General features: G+C 33.5%; 1 protein-coding gene across 2 annotated transcripts in view; it reads left to right on the forward strand.

Annotated features, from left to right (window-relative positions):
* The window catches only part of SPOCK3 (SPARC (osteonectin), cwcv and kazal like domains proteoglycan 3), a 191659-nt gene extending 172617 nt beyond the window's left edge, over positions 1–19042 (forward strand). For both annotated transcript variants that reach the window (XM_072037332.1, XM_038178733.2), the window contains 4 exons: positions 8156–8377; positions 14925–14987; positions 16194–16331; positions 17300–19042. In XM_072037332.1, coding sequence (XP_071893433.1) covers positions 8156–8377; positions 14925–14987; positions 16194–16331; positions 17300–17472 — 596 coding nt within the window. In that variant the 3' untranslated portion in view covers positions 17473–19042. The remainder of the gene's footprint in view (positions 1–8155; positions 8378–14924; positions 14988–16193; positions 16332–17299) is intronic.
* Positions 19043–19515: the final 473 nt, after the last annotated feature.

Raw genomic sequence — 19515 nt, forward strand, 5'->3', positions numbered from 1 at the left:
ACTACAGTCTTTAAACTCCCTGAGAACATGGTACTGTCAGAAATGTTTGACTAACACTTGTAACATCATACCAGAAATCAATCACAAGTATCTAGAATGTAGTACAAAATATTAATTCAAGACAAAGCTGGTTTTAAATTTGGCTTTCTGTTTCAAGGAATTATACCTCATCAACCTTAAAACAGAGATAGCATTGTTGTAAGAATGTTGAAAAGTTTGCTAATTGTTATAGGAATGCTAGGTTGGAAATGTGGAGTTGTGATGATAGTCTTCGGCATCTTTATTTTCTTTTTACTAAAATGAGCCAAATCAAATTTAAGAAAATGCTTTCATGTTAGGTGTTTGGATTGCCTTATATTTTCTTCTTTTGGACAAAATTGCAGAGTTTCACAAAGATATCTGAACAATGACTATTCAGAGTGTAGTTTTTCCAGTACTATGATCAGTTACTCAAATTGCTAATATCTAATTATGAAACAAATATTTTCAAATATAAAGGATTCTATTTGCTTGATATTTACTCAATTTTATAGTTGGCCCATACTTACTTGATCTAATTAATCTAACAGTCTACTGCAAACTGACAGTCCTTCAGTAGGCAGAAAGAGTTTGAATGAATACAGAATCAGTATTTTGTGGTAAAATATTGGTACTTCAATTGGTATTACATTTTTGGATATAGTGATATAAAACTGTTTAAAAACTGGTTTGGCTAATGCAACTCTGTATTTTTTCTGTTTTCTGTACATTTCTGAACTTGAAAGCTCCTCATTTTTAGGCAGCAAAAGATATTATAATTAACTACATTCCTGTGGTTTAGAAGAAAATACTGCATCTCTATGTCCCTGTAAAATCACAAAGAAAGATGAAAAAAGAATGATAATCATTCAGCATGGTAATATCATTTCTAATATCATTAATAAATTCTTACAGTTGTTTGTCAAGAGCTAACTCTGAAGGAGTATCCCTAATAAAGTCCCTCAAAAGTCAGTCTCCAAAGTCTTAGTGGGTCCATAACAGCAGGCGTCTTAATTTTTAAGTGTATCAAGATTAAACGGAGTCCACCCCCTCTTTTAGGGTTGTGTGACAGCTTGGTCTAGAAACAACTGCAAAGAACTTCTTAATTATGTATTAGCATATGAATCTTAAGGATCTATACAGCAGAATAACTACAACAAAAAGATACATGAATGCAACTTCCTAATGACTTCAGAGTCCTAATCATTCCAGCAGAACCCTGGACTTGTTCATTCCCGATGGGGATTTAAAAATCTGTTGTAGCACCCTTTCTCCCAGGCTGCCTTTTATTCTTGTCGTAGTTTCTTCCTTGCTGACAAACCATTCTGCATTTTAAAAAGCAATTTGTGACATCCTTTCTGGTTGTCTGTTTGCATTTATTTTTCTTCCTGTTTCAGTCTCTCTGGTGGCACTTGGAACGGTATTTATTAAAAGACTCAGTCCTTCTGCCCTAGGTAGATATAGTGAAAGTTGGTTGTGCCTTGCTAGCACAGTTCAGAGTTGTTTCACCTATTAAATGCTCCTCATTTATGGTTACAATCATGACTGGTATTTCTAAACAGCCCCAACAATAGTATTTAAGTTGATGTTCTGTTAGAGGCATCAATATTCTGATATCAAGTTAAAAATATAAGGTGCCTATATTGTGTTTTTACCGAGTTACACAGGTTTTTTTAACTGACACTTTTTTTTTTTTTTGTCTGAATCTTACTAGTTATGGAAACTAATTTCTAATAATTAATAACATTTTATTTCCAGGATCCCTTTTGTGCTCATGTGAATTCAGAGTATATGCCTCTAGAAAGATCATTATTACAAATACTATATAAAACCTTAAATCTTGTCTTCAACCCATTTATGATCTATCTAGATGACACAAAAGGGAAAAGAATACTTCACCCCCATTCTACAGTAGTACCCCCATTATTATTCCCTTGTGGATGAGAAAATAAAGAGTTAAAAAAATAGGTGAGATTTTACTCATCTATTTAAAGATTTAAAATAATTACTCTATTTCTCTACTAATTTTGTGTGATAAAACTCTAGGGAATTAATTCATCAAATGCAAAGCACAAAAATACCATAAGTCCCATAAGTATTTCTGTTAACAGGCAGTCTATTTCTGAAGAATACTTGTGTTCCTTGTGTTAAGAGATGAAGGACCAGAGGCTACTGATAATAAAGAATCTTCTTATGTCTTGGTAATAGTTTGATTATTTGGATTCAAATACACTAATAATTTTGTAAATAATAGAAAAAAATATGTGTGAAAGAACATTACTTGCAAATGGCTTGTCTAAAATTAGTATGGAGAGATACTATTACACTGGAATTGTCAAATATCCATATAAGCTCAAAGCAAGAAAAGACTAATTCTATATAGAAAAGTGTAAATAAAATCAATAATTTCAGATATTAATTGGAGGTTTTTACTTCGTTCTGACTATCTGAAGTTCCTGATTTAAGAAGAGACATGATATAGCTGACATTATACAGAGATAAATTACATTTCCCTGGTTGTCTTTACTGAAGCGTATATAGAAGCCCCAATGTACAGACTGAACTGGTAAACAGAACAGTAAACTATTGCTTACTGCTCTCTGTAGTCTCCCATACAGTCACTGAATAGTTTTAAGAGATAAAAAAAGTGTAGTTTTAAACATCATTTTTAATGTCTTGAAAATCCTGACTTACTGAGAATTTGGCTTCTTTCAGAGATTATCTCAGACAGTGTCCAATATCCTCTACTGGAAAGTTTTACAGGCTGGCAGACTGAATCATACTATCTGAGCTGCAGTCACCTTTTCTGGAAGGAAAAGTCATTTCTTCTAATGACTATCTGAATTTTCAGGTTAGCATACTCAGAAGTACATATGAGCAGGATTTTTAAATTAATCCACCTTCACCTAAATTAAGAATTTGAATGAACTAAACTTGTATTGTTGTCTGACATTTATTTCAACTCTGTCTTTTGTACAGAATTATCTTTGTACACAATGAAACATCCATAGATGCTTATTTGTAGCATTTTATTTTAATTCTCCCTTCTCAAATATCTTTTCCTTAACAATCACTTCATTAATAAAATGGCCCACCTGATATGAGGTTCCACAGAATACATTTAATCCATGATGTCAACCTGTTACCAAACTGGTAACGTCGTTTTTTGTTTGTTTGTTTGCTTGTTTGTTTTTCCCCCTGGAGAAGGAGAGACTTCAGGATGCAACCTTTCACAAATGTGTAAGGGACTTTGCAGCTGTGCTCTATTTCTTTCCCATCCACAGTTTGATGCAAAATGAGAGTCAGTTTTCCTAGGTATATCATAAGACCTTTGGTACTTTCCCCATGTTTTGCATTAATCCTTGCTCTACTCCTATCTGTGTAATCACAGTGAGGTGACAGAGTACTATGCCTCATGCTATCTCTTGGGCTAGTATGGAGCCGGATGACTCTCAGCTAGATCAGCATTTCAGTGAGCAGCAAATGTGACAGAAAGCATTCGCATCTGTTTAATCATCCCCAAAGCTTAGTCCTTCTAGCTCTAGTCTGTCCTGATAAAACTACATTGGGAAAGAAAAGTTTTTCCCAGCTTTTGCATTGTAGGCCTCAGCTGTGAGATTTTGTTAACTGAAAGTTTTCTAATAACCAAGATGGTAGACAAATCCATCACAAGTGCAACACCTTTTATCTGTGCAACTTGCAAGCTGAACAAGTAAAGGCTATCATCTAGATGGCAGTTTGCACTCTAGCACAGAGCGCATGTGTGTTTATTCACATGTGATTTGTCAGTGCCTTTCATTATGCTCTACAGTGAGCTGATAGCAGAAAGACTCACACTGTTTACTTCTCTTGTATATTTTATAAATAATTTTTACATAATACAGTGTGTGAAATGTATGTATATATGCTATTTCAATTTCCACGTAAATAATGACAAAATCTATCTTCCTCAATGTACACAAAGATGTACTAATTATGAGTGTAATAACCAAGCAAACAATATTTTTACCTTGAAAAGCATATTATGTTTACTAAGAGTTGAAATTCTCCCCTGAAAAATAATCAGAAACATAGGAGCACTTCTCTCAGTTCCTTTTGATGTAATGTTTTGAATGCTAATATGGAAGCCATGGATGAGGGGTGGGTTTCTCAATAATATTTCCCTTGGGACTGTTTTGGCTCATGAGGGAAGCTTATACTGATACTTCACATTTTCTAAATCAAGTTCTCTTGCAGTATATGCATTAGGTGAAATTCAGCTAAACCCTTAATACTTCTGTTCACTTTCACTGAGTTTCAACAATGTTCAGAAATAGCTGCATAAAGGCCCACTTCATTAGCATATATGGAAATAGATTTCACAAAAACAGATAAAATAAGAGAGAGAAAAAAATATTTCCCCTAAATCAGATATCTGAGCAGCAATTTTGCTCTCCTCAGTGTGATGTCATGGTACTTAACATCAACAGGAATGAACTGTTATCCTTTTACTGTATTAATTCTTTCCCTTTACTTTCATTTTGCTTTGTGTCACAACTGTGAAAAATGCATAAGAACAGTATTCTAATTGGCTCTCAAATAATAATATATGTTGTCTATGATTTGGGGCAATTAATTTCTGAGTTCTGGGTCACCCGGTGATAATGTCTCTCATGTCATAGAATCATAGAATGGTTTGGGTTGGAAGGGACCTTAAAGATCATCTAATTCCACCCCCACTGCCAAGGGCAGGGACATCTCCCACCACACCAGGTTGCTCAAAGCCCCATCCAGCCTGGCCTTGAGCATCTCCAAGGGTGGGGCATCCACAGCTTCTCTGGGCAATCTGTTCTAGTGCCTCACCACCCTCACAGTAAATAATGTCTTCTAATCTAAATCTACTCTCTTTTAGTTTAAAACCATCATTCCTTGTCCTGATAGTACAGTCCCTGACAAAGAGTCCCTCTTCTGCTTTCTTGTAGGCCCTGTTTAGGTAATGGAAGGAAATGATGTCAAAACATGTCAGCAGATATTTAGCTCTAGATATGTATTTAAGGGCTCTGCTAACTCTTTTTCTCAAGTATATCACCTTCAAGAGTGAGAGGTGTATTAATTTCTCAATAGGATAGTTGAGGAAGAAAGTCATTATGATTATCCTAAGTTTGGCCAATTACTTAAAGGTTCTCAAAGGTTGAACCAAAAACTTGACTTCAACACAGTTATCTCTTAACAGTGGGTTTTCAACACAGTAATCTCTTAACAGTGGGTTCTATGAACATGGAACTCAGGATAATGACCTTCATGTGTTTTCACCATTCTGGAGTAGGTGGACAATGCCTTTTTAAGTCAAACAAGGGTCATTTTTGTCTCTGTGAACACGTGACAGGCCTACCTCTGTAGTGCTTTACCAATTTTTACTTATTTCACCTAATATAATATTCGACCTAGATTTCTGACTTCCTTCACTACACTGCAATGATTGACAGTCAAGAAAATTTGTCTTGTTTCACTTCGCAAAATAAAAGCAGAGATGCTATTTTCTCTATTTAAAACACTAAATGCTACAGTTTGTAAATACCACAGAAGAGAAAGAATTTAAAAACAACAACTTTCAATTAAACAAAACAAAACAAAACACTGCTTTCAAGGTAAAGCATGATCAGTTTTTTAAGTGATTACATGATACAGTTATCTGGAAGAAAGCTAGACCCTGTAAACCACAATGCTTCCAGTACATGATACTATTTAATGGATAGGTTATCATAGCTTTAATATGAGTAAACTTTATTTTTCAGACTTGTAACTAACACAAAAAGGTTATTATATGAAATTTTTTTGTAAATCCAGTGAGACATCTCTACTAGACACTTTGTTAAAGTCTAAAACCTATGTAGAAAAGAGAAAATCTTGAGGAATGAGAATAGAAAATGAATTTCAATCAATAGATAATGCTAATTTATAAAATCAAGAAAAAGGTCACGAATAAACTATTATGCAGACATACAGTATCATTCCAACCATAATTTAGTGTTGCATGAAACCTTTGAAATGTTCAGTGGTCCTTCACTGTACTTCTGATCAATGTATTCTTCTTAGGGCAAAATTTGAACCAGACAAATATAGATAAAATAAGCAGAGTGTTCACTTGTTGTTATTTTCCTTAGAATAATTTATTAAACATATAACACCAGCTTCTAGTATCCTAGAAGATAACGTACTTAAGGATTTGAGCACTTCCAACGAGGACCACAAATACTGCATCTCAAGCTAGAAAGTGCTACCTCTTTCAGTAAACCCACACTTAAAATTCCACATGCTGGTATGCTCTTCTGTGCAATTATCTACTTTCATCCACAAGATCCATCCCTGAATGCACGTTTGAAGTGGCTTTTGTCTTACCTTTCATTCTAGCTTCTATTTATTCAGAAAAAAATCTGTCTTCTCCTCATGGTTGCTCTTTTTCTGCAACTTGTCTTAAAGTTTGGTGAGCTGGCTAGAATTCCAAAATCTGAAAAATTTTTTGAGCACAACAATAATTCCTCCCTTCATACAGGTACACAAAAGCCAGGATAGAAAAGAGTATGTTTGATATCAAACCCTTTCTGAATGGTGGATGATCTGTAGCTGAAAGCATGACTAGCAGAGGAAAGCAAAGTACCTGAGAAGTGTTAAGAGGCCTTCAGGAACAGAGCCTTAGAGGTAATTAATGTTATACTGAACATTCATCCTTAGAAAAAATGTTTTAAGGTGGAGGAACCTTCCAGGATTTTTCAAATCAGAAACACTTGTTAAATAATTTCAATGTCTTTTACAGATAAAGATGAAAAATACATGCGCTAGTATGTCCTTATCCATTCAGCCTGGTCCCATCTGTCTCTGCTCTTCATAATCCACACGAAAATAATTTGTTTTGTTTAGTGAGCTTTGGTTGAATGCTAGACAGTGTTTTTACATTGTGGTAAACACATCAAAAAGATCAATACTGAAGGGATTCTTTAAGGGATTTTTTTTTTTCCTCCTGTCAAGCAGAAATAATATATGCAACAGGAAGCAAGATTAACTTAAGCAAAAGGCATCGTTAATTTAGGATTCCTGGGGACAGGGAGTTTATGTGGTTGTCTTAGAACTAAGACTAAGGAAAGCAGGCTTGATTTTAGCAGTAGTAGAAGCTGGGAATTCATATGTACTAATTGGAACTCTCATGTCAACTTTTCTACAGCCATAATCATGTGTCTCATTTTTTAACTGCTCATTTTAGCTGGAAACCTATTCTAGTAGAGTAATATTCAATATTTTAGTAGTATTAGTAGTATTCAGTAAGCACTAAATCTTGTTTTGTATTAGGGTATATATTCAACTGCTTGTCCACATGCACCATAAGCACATGAACAGGAAAAAAATGTGTGTTTTACATACAGTTTTATCTGCATGTGTGAGAGACCTGGCAGTTTATGAATTTCCCTTCCATGTCCATATACAAGTCTGCTTGTACTTTACAGTTGGTGCAGGACATGAGATCTGAGATCTGCCTACAGGGATAATTAATTCAGCCTGTTCCTCTTGGTCCATTTACCAAGGAACAATTTAAGGAAGATGCAAGCTGTTTGAGTAGATCTGATACTGGCAGGAGGCAGCTCTTATTGGTCACCTTGTCCATGGTCTCCTGAGATGTGCAGTACATCAGGTAAAGATAAAAGGAAGAAAAAGGTGGAGTCCAGTGAGTTAGTTGGGATTCATTCTTTTCTTAGTTCTTTATACATTGCAAGCCACTTAAGTGTCGCTCCACTCTCCTGATTTATAATATCACTAAATTTCCTCAACATAATTATTTTCCAGAAAATCATTGTGGATCGTTTATTACTGTACATAATATGTGTGTTATAGGCATAATGTTTGACAAGAAGACTCGTATTTCTAAATGCTTGGAGACTGATAGTAAAATTAATTTTAAGCAGGTTAATTTAATGATTTTTTTTTAATAAAGCTGACATATAATTTATACACAGTATTTCAATAGCGTGCACTGCCTATGTACTCTAACTATGTACCACTGAAGCAATTTCCATGATACAGCATTCTTTTATGGTGGCTGAGCTCAGCACATGCTTTGTCTTTCCTGTTATCTGCTTTTTAATTTTTTTATTTTTTTGCCTCCTAGGATTTGATACCAGCATTTTGCCAATTTGCAAAGACTCCCTTGGCTGGATGTTTAATAGGCTTGATACAAACTATGACCTGTTGTTGGACCAGTCAGAACTTGGAAGTATTTACCTTGACAAGAATGAACCATGCACAAGGGCATTCTTCAATTCTTGTGACACATACAAGGACACTTTGATATCTAACAATGAGTGGTGCTACTGCTTCCAAAGACAGCAAGGTAAAAGATGGGAACAACCTGCATATGTATGTGACTGATCTTTTAGTAGTGCTCTATCTTTTTCTTAACATAGTAAGATTATTACAGTGAACTACAAGCTTTTAAATGATGTATGATGAATCTTTGTAAAGGTTTATGATCTACCTTGAATACCTAACAAGAAGTAAAAAACAAACAAACAAAAAACACAAGTTAAATGAAAAGCTAGCTCGAAAATCAGACATTCTAAATAAAGTGTAAAACAGTGGCTAAAGCTTTTAGAGCAATATTGCTTTTCATGCCAACTTTCAGTAAGTATGCGGAGGAAGGAGATCAAAATAAAGAACAACATTACTTTTATGTTATTTTTTTTTTGCCTATCTACTTTGCTTATATTGTAAAATAAGCCTTTTTATTGCTAAAATAGGACATCATAATGTTCTATTTTGTAAACCTATTAAAATAACTGAATTAACATTATGATAAAAAAAAAAATCAGTCATTTAGACCTAAAACTACTTGAGTTTTTCTGCCTGGATGAATCTCCAGCAAATGTCCTGACATGATTCAGTTAAACAAATTAACAAAACATATAAGCATTATTTTTCTGAGGATCATATACCAATTTTAGATCTAGGTGAGTCATAGCATTAATTATGTATTCAAACTAGTAGTAATGAATTAAACAATTTCCTCATCAAATATTGGCTGAAACTAGACAGAATTGCCAATTTTTCTTACTAACATGAGAGAGATTTTTCAAAGGAATAAATCAGGACCAAAGTTCTTCTGATACTCAGTAGAGGTGATAAGACTGATTTGGTAGTAAGTTTCAAAGTCAGCTCAGCCTATTTGAAAATTTTAATCTAATTTTTTGAATCTCACTTGTGACATTAAAACTTTCACAATAAATCTCCGTTATCACTCAATATTTATGGTTTGTCTCTGATTTCTGTGGAAATAAAGATTTTTATCATGCTACACCATCTGTAAATCTGAACAAAAATAAATCTGTACTTCCCTAGGTATATACTAACTGCCTTCTTTTATGTGGTAATTTTGCTTTTTAAAAGTTAACATTTAATCTTTTAACACACCTCCATTATTTTATAGTAGCACAATATTTTGGCTTTTATTTTTATAAGCAGTGTACAGCTACCAGAATTAGTCAATAAAACATTATCCAAGCAAATTTGTTTTTAAAGTAAAGAACATAATGTGTTTTGTTTGGTTGTCTTTTTAAAACAAACAAACAAAAACAGCCCACAATCATTTCAGCCTCATAAACACCCTTTTTCTTTGGAGGACAACATACCTCTTGTCAATCGTCAAAGACATAAAATGTTTAATACAGACCAGGGTTCTAATACCAGTTGGCTGTTCTACCTGATCCCTGCAATGTGTGTACAGTATATCCACGATTTTAAGAAAACACTTCCATAAATTAGCTTCAACTAATTTTACATTATTTTCTTGTCTAAAATACCTTCTCAAGAGTACTGCTACAATCTGATGATCTAAACTATACTAAATCTGATCTAAACACTACTGGATTATGTTAATGGTACTTCAGCAGCTAAAAAAAAAAAATAGAACAATGCTACTAGTGACACCAACTCTCCACATTGCAGAATCCAAAATTGTCAAGCTTTTCCTTACTTCTCTCTTATTTCCTCCATCTGGCCCATCATACTGTAATATGGTGCTGATATAAAACAGATTAGATAACTTTTGAAACCACAGTGTGGCTGAGTGTGTAGTGAAGAAGTATCATCAATGTTGTAAATAAAGTGAAATCTTATTCATTGCCAAGTCCTGGCAGTCTTTGCACATTAAACATGAGCTCCATCCCTCTGAATTAACACTGTCAACAAAATCTTTTATTTTATTTTATTTTTATTTTTGAAGGTGTAAAGAGAGAAAATGCTTATAGTCTTCTTTTGTTATTTCTTGTTTTCTTGCATAAGTGTCAAACTTCTTGCACAACTGTCAAACTTCCTAGTATGTGTGACCCACTGAATTCCCTAATCATAATTGTAGCATTCTGCTAAATCTTTTAATATCTTCATATTTGGCTTTTACTTAATTGAATAATCTAAATAAGGTCTTCAACAAGACCTTTGCTGTAAATCACAAAGTGGCTAGGCATAGAAATTATAGAAATTCTTTCTGATGTACACTAAAATAACTTGATATTAAAAAAAAGCTTCAGGTCATGTAGACAGCTATCTGTATTCATCAAACATTGTAGGTGTTTTCTCAGCAGATACACAGTTTTATTAGAAATGCTGTTAATTAACCAGGTTCAAAGTGAATACAAAGTTTTAATCAACAATATATATAATAGGGGGGTATAAATTATATTATGCTATTTTTAAAACACGTTTTTTATTTGGTGAAGTCGTCATCTGAAAAGACCTCTTACTCTTTAGTTTTAGCTTACCAGATCAATACTGTCAGTACCAGACAATTATTTGATCTCTTCTTCATTCTTTCTTTTTGCTTTAGGTTTCTTGTAATGAGTTAAGAGTATACTAGACCCTTACTGCACATTACTCCCAACTTCTCGTCAATACAAGCAATTTCTTAAAATAGTCAAATCACATCTGTCTTGCTCAAAAAATCTCCCAGTAGCAACAGTTGCACCTTGACTGATGCTTAAATTCTTACTTAGGTCTCAGTGGTGCTCATTGCATTTTTTCTTGGCCTTCTTCTCTAAGTGTAGTTTAGCATTTCTGAGGTATATCCAAAACACTATAATGCATTTCTGCAATACTTCAGAATTTGCACTTTGCCAGTGCTCTGCTGTCTTCCTGTATGATTTGGTCTGTGTTGCCCTCTAGTTCCACCTACAAATTGTGCAAGTGCTTCAGAACTTATTTTCTAAGGTCTTTGATGCTAGCTTAACACTTCAGTGCTTATCTAAATGCTGAGGCACTTGCTCTGTTGGCCTTTTTGTAGGTTGAATTTCTTTCTGTCAGTACTTCATCATTATTACAGCCTTGTTTTTGTTGCCTCACTGCTTGAAAATAAAGTAGGAGAGTACCCAATTTTACCAGGAATATTAATGCTTAGAACATAAGCATCTCTTTATTGCAGGCCTCTGCATGTATCTGTTAATCTAGCATTTCTCTGGATGCCTTTTTCCTATAGGTTTTTCTGTCTATCAGGGATGAAAGACAACTTAATGACTCGAAACTAGTTCATCTTGCAGAATAATGATAATTATTGTGATTTGTATTTGTTACATCAGTCTCTTGAGACCACAGGGCATTATATATGATTATAGATGGTTCTAAAGGTGTAATGTGTCTTGCTACATAACTGAAGTTCCCAGGAAGATTTATTGAAGTGCAGTATTGACTGCTTCAAATCCCTATAACTAGAACCTCTATTGTCCTAGAACAATTATAAATACTTGACACTGAGCAGAGGCAAGACATAACATGGCAGCCTTATCTGCAGTAGAACATACGTCAAAAACTAGGGGATCTGCCAAATATTATCTACTTGATAGATGGAAAATCACTGTTTTGTAATTTAATAAGATGGAGCATCTGTGAAAGCTGGAGACCCACATTGTGAGTACCAATTCCTTGAGGCATTTCTCTTAAAAATTCCAGATACTCTTTGTCAAATCTACCAATTTTACTCCCGTTGCTCTATTAATGTGCCTCTTTTTGGTAAACCAAAGCTTAATCATACAAGCCTTGCATCACCTCTTGACACAACTGAATATTGATTTCTCAAGGGCAGGTATTAATAACATGGGATGCTCTGGTGTGCATCAATGCTTCAAGCACTGAAGAACTTCGGATGGCTGTTAAATGGTTCATGAATCACTCATAACAATGCAGTGATAATGTCAGAAATATAACTCCTGCCAGATTTGTTTAAGTAGAATTAAGGATGGAGATGATTGGGTATCTTATTCAGATTATCAGAAAGATTTTTCTGATGTCAGGATCGTTTCAGTCTCAAGGGAGACAATAACAATAATTTTTGTACAGAATAAGTCTTCTTACCTCCTTTAAAGGTTATCCAGTGATGCTGCCTTTGTATTGAAGTTCAAAAAAAAAAAAAAAAAAAATCCCAATCAGTTCCTGATTTTCCAAAATCAGGAACTGACTGGAAAATACAAATTATCATTTGGGGAGAGATGAAAAATTATATGCTATGGACCAAAAGGAATTGGTTGAGCTTTCATCATGCCACTTTCTTATTAAGCATTGTTAAGAATTTTTTGCCACTTTTATTGTGAGAAGCAAAACTTAAATGTGAATCTCAAAGACTCTGTGAAGAATTTTAGTTAAGTAACTTTCTCATGTTGTATTGATACCATTTGATTAGTGGTGTTTCTGTTTCTAAGTATAGCAACAAAGATTTATAGCTGAAAATACAAGATTTTGTTTAGGCATAGACCATCATTTTTCCATTTAAATGATAGTGCTCATAAATGCAACTCTGTTTCTAAATCAAGATTATTTTTTTTCATAGAACAAAATACATGTATTTTTCTTGCTAGACTAGTTCTTCTCCTTCAGCATATTTTCTTCGATAGATCCTTCTAGCCTGTGGTACTTCTGTGCATGAATGACTGCCATTATTTGATTTTAGGGTAATTGGAAATACTTTTTGTTTCAGAAATAATTGGTCGTTAGAATATTGTAAATACAGCTGTGTGGAAAACTAATACATTACTAAACACAAATAAAATCTTAACTCTTTAAATATCAGGAATGGCAGAAACCTTTGTTTTGAAAGGTGCTGAACATTTCTGGCATAATAGTAAGTGTGGTCATCATCAAAGTACTTCTTACACTAAGAAACGTATAACTTTATATAACTCCAGCAGATACTCAAAGAGTGAAAACACAATACCCACCTAACAGTGCCAGGTACTAGTTGTTTTGAAGGGGATGCACAGAAAATTTCCTTATTATCTGGAAAGACATTCCTTTAATTTTATTCTGGCACTAAGGCTCCTGTGAACAATATTTTGCCTTAACTCTAAAAACAATAATTATAGATTTAATGTGAAAAGCAAGTCTACTAGAGTTGAGGGCACTCTAAACTTTTATGTCTTTAAATGTATGAGCTATAGCATTTAAAACATAAAGCCAAAAGAAATTAACAGCCTGTTTTCAGTGAGGTGTTATTACTGTGTTCCAATTTCTGTTTATCTAGTTAGATAAGAGCTCATGAATAAAACCAAAGGCCTATTGGTATATCTATGCCAACCAAGAGGCTCTGTGTTCACTAGAAATATATTTTGATCCACAGTTACTCTACTTATTTGTAGTGTTTGAACATTCCCACAAGAAAAATATCCTCAGGTTTTATAATGTATTCTTGCCATTCCTGAACTTCTTTGTGCATCCTGTGCTTGTCCCAGCTACATCCTAAATTCTTTCTCATTTGACTAAATGATGAAGAATTCAGGAAAGGTTGATTTGAACTTTTACCTCTCAAGTGAGTTTTTTGCATTACACTACATAGTGACTGATTTCTGGTCTAAGCGTGTACTTAGTCAATAAGCTACACGAATCTTATTGATCCTTAGTAACATAGTTTTTTCCTGTGTACATGGACAAAAGTAATTTCAGAAGGCAACCTTGAGTTACTTGCATAGCAAAGATGTATTCTAAAGAACTGGTCTGCTAAAATGGAAAAATGAATGCAATATTCATAGCATGTCAGTTTTTAGTGAGTTGTTATCAGAATGTTGTCTGGGAACAGTGTAAGTTAAAGACACACGTGAATAGTATTACTTTTGATTCAGATTGTTACCACAAAAGCATCTCTCATTCTAATGTAGTACACTGTATTAGTGTTCAAAGATATATATATTTCCTTCCCATTCATGGGATATAGTCAGACTTGCTTTTATGCAGAGTAGAAAATTAAATTATTCAGAATTTAAATAAGCTATAGCTCTGAACAATGGAAAACTGAATTTTAATAACTTCTACATCTTACAGACATCTGAAATCTGGTCAGTTTTAAACTTTGCAGAACGTAGGGCTTTGGACCTCAGGAGTTCTGTCTTTAATTACTGCAATAAAACCACAGTCTTGCAAATTTAAGTGGAGAAATTCTTATTTTATTAGTATAATATGTGAAGTACAAAACTTGAACATGACTTCTAACAAAGACAAAAGGGAAAGAATTGAAAGAGCCATCCCACTTTGAACAATGTTTGAGGCAAGCTTCAAAGTCACGCTTAGATCTCTGTAGACTGATCAAGCAGGGGATGATGGAGTTACTATTTCAGTCTAGCATTCTTCAGTCCTCCAGACTAGTAACCAAATGTTCAATTACAGATGAGTTAACTGGGAGTGGCCTTCTGCACAAATCCACGATGGTGATCTGTTTCATAATTTTGGAGTTGTAACAAGCTGGAGTAATTCTTTTCTTTCAGAGTTGTGACTACTAGTGCAGGATCTGTACCTCTCTTAAGATCAGCAGTTAGACAGACCTTAGAACATAGCAAACCATGAAAACCTCATCATATGTTTTCCTTCCTAGATACAGTGTAATCTGATCAACATTTTTCATGTCATTTTAGACCCACCTTGCCAGACAGAACTCAGCAACATTCAGAAGCAGCAAGGAGGAAAGAAGATCCTAGGTGAGCCATAGATCATTCTTTTGAAGGTTTTATTGCTTACATAAATAACCCTAGTGAAACAGCAACATAAAATCAATATTAATCCAACAAAGATAGACCACAGTAAATTCTAGCAACAAAATTTATGAAGTTTTTGAAAGCTATTAAACTTGGTTTTATTACCTTACCTACCAAAAGATATTACGTCTGTTCTATTATCCTAATAGAAGGTACGTTTTTACAGTTACAGAGGGGACAGTTTAACGCACTCCTAAATTAGTATATCTATTGATCTTTACCTGTAATATTCTTCAAGTAATTTAAATCTTTGTTGTGAATAAGTTTATGCTGTATTAATATTACTAAAATGTAGGGTAAATCTTCATTTTACCCTTTTAAACTGTATGAAAGCTGCAATAAAATGCTTGTCCCAAAGTAATCAAAACTGTATTTCTGCTAAGGATGGTTTCAAACAATAACTGTGCACTTCAAAATATTTTCAGATTTATGTTTTGTACATTGTCATTTGTCTAAATTTTGTTTCTTTCAAAAAGTTTCTGTTCCTTTCAAATGAGGAACCATGGACTCAGCCTTAGGAAAGTCACTGCCTCACTAAATAAGTTCATGATTGTGTCTCTAGTACTGTTGGTGTGGGACCATTTTAGCTTGGAGTCTAATTTGTGTAGGTATTATGTCTATAAAATGCAAATTTACTTTTTTTTTTTACATTTGTTGTTGAGAAAATTACTGTGTTACACTACATTTATCTTCTGTGGTGGAATAAATATTAGTGGGTAACTTAACTTGTTATTATATATATATATATATTTTTTTTTTTTTAAAAAAAAAGCTACTAAGCCTAGTAGCAGATAGTTTGTTAGTCTGGGAAGCCTAATCCTTGTTATTCAGAGTTCTTTGCACTCCACTGATTATAGAATATCCCATTCAGAGTTGTGAGCTACGTCCCTTTCCCCAGCATGCAGCAAAGATCTCAACTAAGACATTCAAGGAGTAAGGAAGGTGTATCAGAGGATCAATGAAAAATTTTAAGGAAGATTGTCCACTCTTTTCTTGAAGGCAGTCCAAGGCTTGTATCTGTCACTTGTAAACCAGTCAGTGCAGAATCTGGAATGAGGAAATAGCAAAAGGTAGTTATTTTCTGTTATGATTGTTACATTGGTCAAGGGGCAGTTATTAATATTCTTATTCAATATTTATATATCTCAGGGCAATATATCCCCATATGTGATGAAGATGGGTATTACAAACCAAGTCAGTGCCATGGAAGTGTAGGGCAGTGTTGGTGTGTTGACAGATATGGCAATGAGGTAACAGGATCCAGAACGAATGGTGCAGCAGAATGTGGTAAGTTATGAACTTTGCATGGACTTTGGTTTAAAGGTATTACTTTGATTTCCAACCAAGCTACATTTCTTCAGTAAGAACAAGCATGGGATGCAACTACATTAATTTTATGTAAATATAATCTGTGATTTTTATTACTTCATTATTTTTTTGAAACTCATATTACTGTGTCAGCTATTAATAGACCTCATATATGGGCTTGGCATAGTGTATATAAACCTAGGGAAAACTAATTATCTAGAGTAGCATTATACAAGTCCAAGAATGCTTGATGAAATCCCTTTGGGTAATTAGTATGCTAGTTAATTCAATTTGACATTTTTTTCAGTTTGTTTGAAGGAATTGCCAAAAGTTCCTAGCACACCAAGTCTTCCCTTGCTTTTCCCTTCCAATGCCCTATGACTTCCAGGAACTCCCAAGTCATCATTATTTTATGTCCCAGACATCAAAAATGGCAATAAAATATTTTTCTTTGCATTACTCGTTTTCCTTTCCTTTGCAACAGAAGAACATAGCCTGAAACACAGGGTAGATTTAACGCAGTATTTGGTGTACCTTTCAGGCCAATTTTCCATCTAATCCAGGATACTTTCTGAATAAATGTACAGTTCTAGATATTTAAAGATAATATGTATGAAACTGAATGGTGTACTAGTCCTTATTGTGAACTGTAAGTTGGTCTTAAATCTCTTTCAGTGTTTCCGGCACTAATTATAGTTCCACAAACCCATAAAATTCATCTCCTTTTCTTAACATTGAAAAATTCATCCCTACTGAAGTGGGTTTCTTTTAAGACAAAAGATTATTAATGTTGTTTAAGTTCAATGTTTAGTTTAAAATAAGTAATTTTCTTGAATTTAAATTTTCTTCTGTATCTTTTACATATTACACTATAAATATGATATATATTGTATTAGCAATAATTTAGTGTATTTTGTGTCTTTTGTATAACTATCATACCTTTTTAGCCATTGATTTAGAGACTTCAGGTGATTTTGCCTCTGGTGATTTCCATGACTGGACAGATGATGAAGATGATGAAGATGAAATAATGAATGATGAAGATGAAATTGAAGATGATGATGAAGACGAAGGAGATGATGATGTAGATGATGACGATGATCATGATGGATATATTTGATTATATTAGGAGGGTCAATGAATTGTTCCTTTCTAAAATTCACAAGATGACATTTCATAAAAGCCCTTTGCTCTTCAAGATCAAAAGGATTCTAACAAATGTGTATATTTTGTATGATTATTTCAAACATTGCAGCTGGAGTCATAGACTTTTTTTTTGTTTAAATAAGAAATATTACGTGCTTTTGAGTTTTTAAATGCCTTTGCGCTGAAGAAAATGCATTGGAAATGTAGTCAGAAGAAGGAAATGTTCTGTGCTACTGAACATATAAATGTGCAAAACACACTATAAAAACAACCAGTCTTTTTAAAACTTACGTGAAAAGTTATTTGCCCATACTTGGAATTGTGTGTCCTCTTCAGGACAAATAATGTAACTTAACTTTACTTTTGTCAGGCCCTGCAGGCTTTGCAAATTGCCTGTTAATACATCAAAATATATTATTGTAGAAAAACTCCGTTGCACAAGTAGCATCTTACCAGCCTTTAATTAACCAAAGGTATGGAGAAAAATTAACAGAAGGGAAAAATGAAGCAAAGTCCTTGTTTGTGTTTGCATTTGTAGTTATTTTATTTTTATTTTTTATTTTTTTTATATGAAGTGGCTAGGTTATTGAAAGGGTTTTTCTAAAGCAGTAGCATGGACAAGCACCAACTCTGTAAATCTAACATTTTCTTATCCTTCCTTCATTTTTTTTTCTTTCTTTCATGTCAAAGTCATGTAGACTTTATTGTTATTTACTCAAACATCACTTCGCCCACTGTTGTTTCTCTGTATTTCTCTCTAATCAGATTACTATAAAGTATTTTACATGGGGAAAAAATGCTTAAAATTGTATCACCTTTATACATGACTGTAAGTCAGAGTACTGACACTTGCCCCCAGAATAGTTTTTAAGAAGTGTATAATTATACTTTTTATTTTCTTAATTCAGGAAATAGTTTTGCATCTTTATCTAAATTCATGTTGTTTTCTGTTACTAGTGCAGAAACTTAGAGAACGTATTGTAAAGGTGCCTTGCAAAATAGAGATAGAGAGGTTTTAGCATGCATACCAGTATAGGATGTTAGGCAAATAGCTAAGCACACCCAGTTACCAAATTAATACCAGTATAGTTACTGCTGCTGGAATGAAGAAAATGGATTTTTTTTTTTTCTGTTGTTATGTTATATTGTTATACCACGTGGACTAGATTATAATTATTGTGTAGAGTAGCACTTAAGATTTGACTGTAGAGAAAATTTCTTTAATCACTGTATTTATGTTAGCATGTTAATTAACTGTGTAGACATTCTGGGACTCCACCATCTCCATTCATATCATATCTATTGCTTTCTTTCCACAATAAAGTTGACATGACCTGTATAATGTAATACTACAGGTTGTATAATTTCAAAACTGGATCACTGGCTTCCCATCATTAATTAGAAGGAAAATCAGTTTATTTGAATTAATTTCTACACATTAAATACTAGATTTAATGTTTATCCTATGTAATATTGAAAAGTATAATGCGTTTTCTTTTTTACTGTTTCTGTATAGTTTGCAAAATAAAGACTCTTGTAACCAACTTTCTGCAAGCATAGCCCATCATTTTGACTTTTTTCAAGGTCTGAAATTTTGAAACAGGAAGAATTCATGCTTCAGTTACATTTCACCTACAAAAATGTGTATTTTTTTGTATTAAAACCATTTATCAATATTTTATTTCCAGTAAATAATTTTGGATTAAGGCAAAACCCATAAGGAAAATTTATTTTTCTGTATTTTCCTGTACATTTATTATGTACTTCTGTGACATTGTCTTCATTACATAGTGAAGGGAGACATACTTCCTTTCAAACTAATTCATAATTTGTGGGGCATAGTTGTATTATTTTCTTAAATAAAAGTAGTTAAGAGTTTACCATTCTGATACAATGGGACAGTTTCTTATGGTTGAAATTAACTGATATATAAATTGATTTTAAATAAAGAATCTAAAGATAAAATGTTGTCATTATTGGCTGATGTAACAAATACTTTTTTTTTTTCCTTTTCCAT

This window comes from Anas platyrhynchos, chromosome 4 (genome assembly GCF_047663525.1).
Source record: "Anas platyrhynchos isolate ZD024472 breed Pekin duck chromosome 4, IASCAAS_PekinDuck_T2T, whole genome shotgun sequence".
NCBI classification, from domain to species: domain Eukaryota; kingdom Metazoa; phylum Chordata; class Aves; order Anseriformes; family Anatidae; genus Anas; species Anas platyrhynchos.